Source organism: Hyaloscypha bicolor (assembly GCF_002865645.1).
Source record: "Hyaloscypha bicolor E unplaced genomic scaffold K444scaffold_182, whole genome shotgun sequence".
Classification (NCBI taxonomy): Eukaryota; Fungi; Ascomycota; class Leotiomycetes; order Helotiales; family Hyaloscyphaceae; genus Hyaloscypha; species Hyaloscypha bicolor.
In genome coordinates this window covers 3,752,578-3,762,188 of record NW_020194684.1, presented here as the reverse complement: position 1 = coordinate 3,762,188, position 9,611 = coordinate 3,752,578, and the positions used below count along the sequence as shown (strand labels likewise).

Sequence of the window (9,611 nt, the reverse complement as noted above, 5' to 3'; positions counted from 1 at the left end):
AAATCTTTTAATATAATTTAACTTAGAACTAATATTTTAAAGCTTAGAAAACGGCTATATTAAGAGATTAAAAAAGGTAAATAGTAATATAGAAAGCTTAAATAGTTATATATAATACTTCTAATAATAGTCTAAGAATTTATAACTAATATAAAAGCTATAGCTATTAAAAATCAAGATATAATATTTACTGAATTTAGAAAAGAAATAGAATTTATTAAAATACTTAATATAATATATTTCAAGCTAATAATTAGTAAATTTTATAAGAAATTATATAAAGAATATATTCTTATTAAACTGGTTTTTAAAATATTTCTATAAGTAATATATTTCTTTAAAAATAATAATTATTAGAATCTTAATTCTTCTATAATTAGTTATAGCTATTATTATTATAAGCTCTCGATTTTCTGGATTTATATTATATATAGTTTTATAATTATAAGAAATATAAATTTAATTACTAGTAATTATTCTAATTTGGAACTTATTTTTATTAAAGTTAGATATATTATAATTCTTTATATTATATCTTCTTTTATATTAATTAAATTCTTGAAAATGCCTCTTAATATCCTCTATAATATATATAGCTAATTATTTTATAAATAAAGGCTTCTCTTATATTAATTTGAGGAATTTGGCTTACTGGACTATTTATATATTAGTTTTATTAAATTAAAACTAATAAATTAGGATCTTTAGAACTCTAAAAAAGGAGCCTTTCTATAGCTATATAAATCTCGTATATATTAGCCCTATAGCCGGAATATTAGAGTATAAGAATATACTTCTTTAGGGTATTATCTTATAGTACGGAGAGCTTTTTATTCTGTCCCCTTTGCAAGTAGCTAGATGAACGCCTATATCGACGAGCTATTAGACGTTTATATAGGGCCCCAAATTACTTTGTAGCCTTCGTACCTCTCAGATAAGGATTATTATCCATTGCATGAGAGGCTTTAGCTATGCGCTCCTCGATTTCATGTGGTTCGGGTGGCATTTTGGTGATTTTGGTGGAGTGATGTGTGGAAGTGGGGTAAAAAATTTGCGTATCGGTGTTCTGTGCGTATTGCTATCCCTCACCTACAAGGCGTGCTAGGCGAATTGTAGGTGGGAACCGCCGAACGATTACAGGGGTTGGAGGCCTCGGTAACGCTGCGTATTCTCTATCGCAGACTAATGGGCATTTTTCTAAAGACGCGTGGAGGCACGACAGCCCTGCATCTGGCCCACTCAGCGAATGAGATGTGACCGAAGACAGACACTGGGCGCTTCCGGGATGCTTCCGACCACCAAGACCTCATATTTGGTCCACTCAGCAAACAAGGTTGACCGAGGGCAGGCGCAGGGCGCGCCATGTGCTCGGTCTTCTAAGCGAGGTGTCAGGTGAGAGTGGGATCATCATGGAAGTCTGGACCTGTCTATTCACTCTTAAATGAACGAAAACTAGATAGTCAAGAAAATAAGTTCCCTCAGGGCGTCTTTTCACATATAACAAAAAAGGAGTGAACAGTGGACTGAGCCCCTAGCTCCAGTGCAAGTGGGACACTAGCAAGCCCCTTTCCAATACCTCTTCAGAGCTGAGAAGCCAAGAACTCCGGGACCTTTAACGCCATAGATAGCTAGGAAAGGAAATCAAACAATCGCGGTATCAAGGTCAATGAGCCCGTCCTCACTCGAAGGAACACGCACCTCTTCCCAGCTGTCATCGCTCACATCCTCGATTTCCGCCTCAGGTTCACTTTCACTCTCCTCCTTCGCCTCAACAACCACTTGGAAGCCTTGGCATATTCTATCTTTCTCTCTTATTGTCTCCATTAGCTGCTCACAGGCGTCCACGAAGGCTTGTTTCTGTCCTGTTGTGTGATCATCCCCTGACATGGCTCGTCCAAGAGTGAGTGACACAGCGAAATATTCCAGTATCTTCGAACAGAGGGACAAAAGTGCAGATTGGTAATCGGATTCAAGTGACAATGCGCCGCCAGATTGTTGGTACAGGTTCTCCATCACGGCGTAGCGCGCTATGGTGGCGACGATGTCTTGAAATTGAGGGAAAGCCTTATTTGTCCAATCAATCGCTTCCGGGGGAATAAAGTTCTTCTCCAGGATGCGTTCGTAAACCTGCGGATGTTAGATATTTTGAAAGAGAGGTGGTAGAGTTGTTAGTGCTTACATGTAGAAAGATACACACACAACTCCATCCGAATGTCGCGACTTGGAGGCCCAATTGCTCGTCGATAGTAGACATAATACGTAGGACATTGGACCTGATCTCTAAGATTTCGTTCAAGTCCTCAGCTTGGTGCCTGTGGTGATGGTTTCTTCTTCCAAGACGTTCGATATCGGACGAAATCTGCTTGCAAATTTTCTCATCGTCAAGGGGGAAGTTGGTCAGGAAACCAAGTTCAGTTGAAAACTCAAAACGCGGGACCTCAAAAGCTGGGAAATTCGAACGTAATGTTGAGGCAAATGACCGCCACCAAAGCTTGCTATCCTGCGATAGTGAAAGAGATAGGCACACGTCTGGGCGAGAGCTTGCGTGCTGTGTTGGTGGAGGTGGGCACACTGAAATTGTTGGTGGCAATCCTGTGAAGGAGTTGATCGCAAGGGGAGGAAGAAGATTTCGTTTTGGCTTATCACCCGATGGAGAAGCCGCAAAGGTTTGATGTGGTCCAGTCCTTGCATATCCAAGTACTCGGCGATATGGGCTCGCACTCATAACTATGCCGTGAAATTCGGAATCTGTTTTTCCAATCATCGAAGACGCCTCATCAGATGGTGCAGAGAGCCTTTCGATGCTTCTTTTAGCCTCCTTCCCTTCCTCTCTTGCTTCTCTCTCTGTCGCCTCCCTCTCCCTCTCCTTTCGGCGTGCGCGAAATCGCGCTGAAGCTCCTGCGTTGCGAGCTCGCTTCTCGTCAAATGATCGTGAGGATGTAATTACATCAACCGGGACATTATACGGCCCTGTGGAAGTGGCAATGGGGTGTAGTTCAGAAGACAGAAGCTGAGTGGCACATTGGGATGGCGAGGAACTGAGTGGCACTCCCATTGGCGGTCCTGGGAGTTTCTCGCCATTTCTGTTAGCTCCACGCTCCATTGCCTCCTTATCTTTCTGTCTTCGGCGTTCACGAAATCTCGCTGAAGCCGAAGCCGCTGGACTCCGGGCACGCCTTTCGACAGGTAGCCGTGATGCACGATGCACATCCGCTGGGATAGTATAGCTTCCTGAAGACGCGCTAAAAGCCGAAACTTGAAGCGGTGCAAGGCCTTTCTCACTTTGAGTTCGGCTTCCTGGCAACGTAGAAATGGGACTCGCGACCGAGCCAAACGCTTGTGCCGCAGAATCTATCGTCTCGTTATTCCTGGGTTGTTCGTTCAACGCGTCCGAATGAACTGCCTCTGGTTTCCGGGCGGGAGATTCATCTTCTAGTGACTGTCTAGCCGCACGACGTCGCAAGATTCGATGAAATTGTTTGGCATTGACGTAGACTGGAGGTTCCTCTTCAGGAGGCGAAATAGTAGTCTGACCATTATATGCTTTTCCATGTCGCTGGTTGCGAGAATAGGGAGCACCTGGAAGTCCGGCATTGATAGGGACACCGAATCCCGATGCATCTTCGTTCTGGTGAAGAAAAGAATCGAAATCGAAGTCTTGAAGTACGTCGAGCTTGGAATCAGGATTCGGTTCAACGGCTCCACGGTTAAAAGTCTGGAACTCGGAGTCTTGAAGAATGGGATTGAATACTGGATAGTCTTGCGAAACCCTCGCTTGGGTGGTTGGGGAATGAGGAGGGAGATTTGGCAGGACGAAAGGCTCTGTCTGCGGAACAGAATGTATTGGAGTTGACGTTGAAGGGGGAATGGTGTCCCTGTTGGCGATAGAATTGTCAAATCGTTTAAAAGTATAGCCAATGAAGGGAAGCGATAATTCTGGTCCATTATTCTCAAGGCAGCAAAAATGGTGTAGTGCTGGTCGTTCATCCGACGACGAATCTGATTTCGCAATTCTCTTTCCTGATACCTCCAAGGTTGGAGGCTGCGGAACGGCCGGTTTCTCCCCAATATTCAAGTCCCATCCTTGAAACCGTCGCCCAGTCCCAGGAGATGGAATAGGATGCTCGTCGGTGGCCGCTGGGAGCTCCACTAAGAGTTCATGGTCGAAAAGTCCTTTTTGGGATGGCACGAGCCGCTCGAGATACACGAGAATTTGGCGGGAACAATTCTCCGAACACTTGCAAAGAGCTTCGAAGCCCGATTCTAGGAGGTCCTCATGTTCAGCGGAATACACATGCAGTCTCATCACAACTTCTCGCATGATGGTCAAACTAATGTCTTGCAGCTTGGCGGAAACTGGGACACATGTAAGTGTTTGAGCAACTTCCAATGAAGAGGAGACTTACCTTTCGATGTGAATCTCTCGATGTAAACCTGCCCATACTTTTTGAAATTTGCAATATGCTTTCCGTCAATCTCTTTGCTGCGATCGTACAATGAATCCTGGAGGTCCTTTGCTGCGACATAAACTTGTCCGCCCTTTTCTGGCATCCGTCTTTCAATTAGACTGTGAAGAATATGAAGGGCCGTGCGAAAAGAATGCGTCACTGCTTGAACTGCTTTGACTTGACGTGCTATATTAATATTCGCCTCTTGCAACGATATTGCGCTCTTGAAGCTCTCTGTTGATGACGAGGACTTGATACTTTTTTGTTCCACTTCCGAAATCGCATTCCTGATGGTTAAAGTTGGGTTATCTTGTTCCGTAGCTTGCGAAGATGCCATTTCTGCTGTCGATGGCAGCACCACAAAGCCCTGAGCGATATTGAATACATGCGAGAGCGTTGGGGTGTTGGACTTAATGCTTCCTGATGCCGCGTGAGCAGAAACTGAGGTCGACATACTTTCAAGCTCGGCGGCACCTCGATACTGATTTGAATTCGATTGAGGTTTCGTGATGCTTCGTGGAGAGATGAATGGTTCTGGTTCTGGGCTTTCACTGTACTTCGGCAGAAACTTTGCTGCTTCAACGGCCTCTTTGGCTTCCTTCAAAGTCTTGATTGTCTCAGGCTGCAACGGTTTGTCCACCAGCCGTTGGATCTTGCTGGAACTCGAGATGTTCCTGGAACCTCATTAGCTGCTCTGGGCAATGGCACTACTCATATACTTACAGCAAAGAAAGTTGCAAATCGACTTGAAGGCTCATCAAAATCGTAGCCAAGGTCCCTTTCAAGTCTCGGAGCTGCCTTATCAACTTTTTGATCTGTTCCTCCTTGTAGACAAACTTCACTCGGAGTCTCCGCGTGCTGTTTCCGTTGCTGCCTAGCTTCGCCAAAATCTTGTCAATCTTGACGTACAGCTCAGCGCAATCTTTGATGATCCTCGCCGTCAGCAGATAGATGTCGTCCGAGTACCACGACTTGGAGTCCTCGAGCAGTCGTGAGAGGATAGTCAAGGACTGCGAAAATGTTTTAAGGTCCTGAGCTAGCACTTGGATGTCTTCCGAGGCTGAGGCCGCAGCAGCCCCCAGTGAATAGAGATTCTTAGATAAGGACAATGCTGTGTTGGCGAGTTGCACGACACTTGCCACGGCACCAATGGCTGTGAGTGGATCCGTATTGGTTGCCGGGCTGTCTGAAAGACGGGCGAACAACCCCTCACTGGCTCAAACTAGGACATTTATCTCAAGGTGGAGATGATCAGGCTCCAAAGACTGGGGATGGTGTGCTTTTGAGAAGGCTCCACCCGCTCAGACACCTAGACTGCATGATCTGCCAGGATCCCAAGCAGGGCGTTTCGGATGCACATCACGTGCTGATAATCTCTTTAGGAGCCAAGCTTGATAGAGGCTGGATAATATTATCCTTTGTGGACTATAGAGTATAGAATAGCAAAAATGAACATCGAATGAGAAGGGTGTCGTCCAGCGAGACCCCTGCTATCACGTGAGCCGGGCATATAGGTCTAGTAACCGAAACAGAAAAGCGAAGGCGGTGAAGATTGGCAGATTGACTGCAAAATAAATTTCGGAAAGCTTCACCAGCAATGTCTTGGGAGGTCTTCGTGACCTCGAATTAAACCAAAAATGGGCAGCAAACGTAAACGCACGGCGCACGATGCTTCTGCGGGCGCACCTGATCCCAAGAAACAACAGAAGAATATCGAAACGACGTCGTCAAAATCATCCTCGAAACCTTCGACCGTACCAACTCCTCTCGATACCTCTGCGTTCGTCGACAACCCGAAAGGCGCAGTTCTGAAAAGAGAAGTTCAACTTTATGATATTCTAAGCAGCGAAGATAGTTCGGAACGACTTAATGCCGCCAATGCCATTGTTGAGGGTTTGCTGGGAGGGAATGGTGTGGCAGAGTCAACGCTGCAGCGACATCTTGAGCGAAGATTGTTTCGCGGACTGGCAAGTGGCAGGAAGGGTGCGAGATTGGGGTTCAGCGTTGTTCTGACAGAACTATTGGCACAGCTGTTGGGCGAGAAGGATCTTGCAGCCCAGAAGTACACGGGCTTGACGTTCGAAAAAGTCCTTGGGTTTCTGGTTGCGAAGACGAAACCAGACGGAGACCTTAGCGGGCAGGAAGAGAAAGACCATTTCCTAGGGTTGTTATTTGGTCTACAAAGTTTTGTGCGAGCGAAGGTCCTGTTTGGAGACGGTGAGGACGACAATCGATGGGACACTATTCTGGGAAAGTTATTGGAGCTCGCAAAGAAGAAACCATGGATTCGAGAGGAATGTGGCTGGGTCATTGTCGAAGCGCTTGCGCAAATGAACCAGAGCCAAGCAGAACATACTTTGGAATCATTACATGATACTGGACTGGCGCAGTCTCCTGAGGGCGTTGGCATTTGGCTCACGGCAAAGAATCACTTTTCAGACATGAAGTTTCCTACTAAGCCCTGGGGTCAAAGCGGAAATCCACTGGAACATCTGAAATCTCTTGCAAAGGCATTGAAGGAGAGCTCGAATGAGGATGAGTCGGACAAGACCAAGCAAGCAAAACAAACTGGCAATTGGAACCCACAGCTCCACTTTGTGTGGAAGGTTGTGTTGGCACAGTATGCAGCTGCAGCGAAAGAGAAGAAGCATGGTATAAAGTCGGAGTTTGAGAACTTCTGGAAAGTGGCTGTAGATGGTCAGGACCCGTTTGGCGAATTGAATTTATAGGCTAATGTGTTCCAGAAAATCTCTTCTCTGCGAGTGCCTCCAGAGAGCGCAAATTCTGGGGATTTTTACTCTTCCAGCATGTTCTCCAAGAATCGGCAACATACGGCAAACTCATCTCGAGTATCTTTAGCCACAATCTTGTGCGCTGTTTGATCAATCACGTTCAGGAGAAGGATCGATTCCTGAATCGTGCGGCAGACAAGTCCTTGAAAATTCTGATTCGGAGTGTGGAGACTGACCCGAAACTTCTTGTTATCATCCTTCCGCGTATTATTGGAGGATATGGAACCTACAATTTCGATAAGATCACGAAGACCAAGACCGTTGAGAAGCTGTTAGGTTTGACGGACGATAAAAATGCAATTGCTGTGATCAAGGCGCTACTGGAACCAGCTTTGTCTGTTGACGGGTAAGTAGTGGTAATCTCAAAGTTGTCAATGCTGACAAAACCAGAGCCGACCCCGAAGTCAACAAGGAAGCAGAAATGCGGCGACAGCTCCTTGGTGACTACTTGCTGAATATGATTCGTAAAGTCAATGTCCTGGACGAATCTAAAGACATCTCTTGGATTGAAGAACAAGCACTGCCATTACTTGCAAAATTCGGATATGGCCAAGAATCCGAATTTCAGCCATCATTGTCTGGCAAGACCCGAACGATTTTTCGCAATCGACTCACGTCAGCCTTCGCTCATCTCCTGGCTGATTTGAAAGGATATTCATTTCCGTGCAATCTACTTCATAGCTTTTCCCCGGATGCCGTGGAAATGGACAATGGCATAGTTGGTGCCAAAGACCAAGCGATTTCCACCTTGGAGAAGATTCTTATGAAGATCGAGAAAGCAAAGCCTGAGAAGAAGGCACCGCTACAGGCATTGACTCTCTTGTACTCTCTGGTCATCTTCCAGCTTTACAATGGTGAGCCTGAAGCAGTAACTATCCTCGAGGAACTGAAACACTGCTACGACAAACTCATCCGCCACAAGGATACCGAGAGTTCTGATGCAGATGCTTCGGAAGTACTAGTAGAGCTTCTGCTCTCATTTATCTCGAAGCCATCAGCATTACTGCGAAAAGTAACGCAACATGTGTTCGGTGCATTTATGACAGAGATGACAGCCGGTGGCTTGAAACTTATGACCGATGTCCTCGAACCTGATGAGAGTTTGAGAGGCCAGCAACAATTATTTGATCAAGAACCAGAGGATGGAGATTTTATGGAGGAAGGCAGTGATGATGAGTTAGATTCAGATGTTAAGGTTGTGGATATGAACGGTGATGAAGGACATCTAAACAGCCACTTGGCCGAGGAAGACTCAGAAGACGGCGATGATGACGGGGAAGCCGAATCAGACAACGAAGGAGAAGATGACGAAGAAGCCAAAAAGCTCGACGAAGCTCTTGCCAAGGCCCTCGGGACTCGCGTTCTCCAACAAGGTGACGAAGAATCAGACAGCGATGCCGACATGACCGACTCCGAAATGATGGCCCTCGACTCCAAGCTTGTGGAAATCTTCTCTCAACGCAAGAAAGTCCCAAACAAGAAACAAGAACAGAAAGACGCAAAGGAAACAGTGGTCAACTTCAAGTCCCGCGTTCTCGACCTCTTGGAGATCTACGTTAAGAAGCAAGCCGCTAATCACTTGGCGTTCAACTTATTGCTTCCGCTGTTGCAGTTGATCCGCATGACGAAAACGAAGCAGCTGGCGGAGAAAGCACACAACATCATCCTCGCTTTCTCCAAAGCCTCCCGAGCAGCCAAGAAGTCTGAGGATGCGCTATCGGTGAACATCTCCGAGCAAACAAAACTCCTGAAAGCCATCCACCTCGAAGCATCGAAAGACCCATCGCATATGTTTGCTAAAGCAGCCAGCAGCGCAAGCCTACTTGTTGCGTCAAGCATGTACAAAGTTGATAAGGGAAGCGTCAAGAAGATTGCGGGTGTGTATCGGGACAGCCAGGTTGCGTGGGTGGCGGGTGAGGTCAAGATGCAGGCTGCGTTCTTTGTGGAGTGGGTCAATTGGTGTCAGAGTCATGCCAACCCATCTAGCTCATGATCCGAAAGGATCGCTGTAGAGAAATAAAATTCATGAATCTTGATACCCATACAAACACCCAACCCCTCAGCGAGACCATGAGAGGAATGTTGTAATTGTCTCACTCCTTACATAGGGCATCAAAAACAGATAATTTAAGAGGGATTTGTTTCAATTCAAATATTGAAAGCCATCGTCTACACATAAATTTAGCGACTGAATTCCCTTAGACTCAGGATTAATTTTCCCTCTCGCTGCTTCCGTTTTAGTCTGCGGACGTGAGCAACTGCTGCTTTAACCTAAGCTGAGGGTGAGCATACCTGAGCTGAGGGTGAGCAGAGCCTGAGCTGAGCCCAAGCAAAGCCTGAGTATCCTGAGCACGTCTGAGTCAGGCCTGCA

General features: G+C 46.0%; 2 protein-coding genes across 2 annotated transcripts; one reads left to right on the top strand and one right to left on the bottom strand.

Annotated features, from left to right (window-relative positions):
• Positions 1–1,543: 1,543 nt before the first annotated feature.
• On the bottom strand, positions 1,544–5,477 carry K444DRAFT_234434 (uncharacterized protein). Its single transcript, XM_024871260.1, has 4 exons — positions 5,172–5,477; positions 4,407–5,122; positions 2,180–4,356; positions 1,544–2,127 (listed from the first exon to the last, which is right to left on the bottom strand). The coding sequence occupies exons 1-4, from the start codon at positions 5,204–5,206 to the stop codon at positions 1,642–1,644; spliced, it is 3,414 nt and encodes a 1,137-aa protein (XP_024728480.1). The 5' UTR covers positions 5,207–5,477; the 3' UTR covers positions 1,544–1,641.
• Positions 5,478–6,049: 572 nt separating this feature from the next.
• K444DRAFT_620661 (putative DNA polymerase V) lies at positions 6,050–9,282 on the top strand. Its single transcript, XM_024881755.1, has 3 exons — positions 6,050–7,145; positions 7,193–7,586; positions 7,631–9,282. The coding sequence occupies exons 1-3, from the start codon at positions 6,086–6,088 to the stop codon at positions 9,231–9,233; spliced, it is 3,057 nt and encodes a 1,018-aa protein (XP_024728479.1). The 5' UTR covers positions 6,050–6,085; the 3' UTR covers positions 9,234–9,282.
• Positions 9,283–9,611: the final 329 nt, after the last annotated feature.

Bases quoted from the DNA above. Each gene is read 5' to 3' on its own strand.
- K444DRAFT_234434 (XM_024871260.1), bottom strand. From the start codon at position 5,206: ATGAGCCTTCAAGTCGATTTGCAACTTTCTTTGCT. The intron at 5,123-5,171 runs GTAAGTATATGA...ATGAGGTTCCAG, and splicing joins GATTTGCAACTTTCTTTGCT to GAACATCTCGAGTTCCAGCA. The intron at 2,128-2,179 runs GTAAGCACTAAC...TAACATCCGCAG, and splicing joins GTGTGTGTATCTTTCTACAT to GTTTACGAACGCATCCTGGA.
- K444DRAFT_620661 (XM_024881755.1), top strand. From the start codon at position 6,086: ATGGGCAGCAAACGTAAACGCACGGCGCACGATGCTTCTGCGGGCGCA. The intron at 7,146-7,192 runs GTCAGGACCCGT...AATGTGTTCCAG, and splicing joins CTGGAAAGTGGCTGTAGATG to AAAATCTCTTCTCTGCGAGT. The intron at 7,587-7,630 runs GTAAGTAGTGGT...TGACAAAACCAG, and splicing joins CCAGCTTTGTCTGTTGACGG to AGCCGACCCCGAAGTCAACA.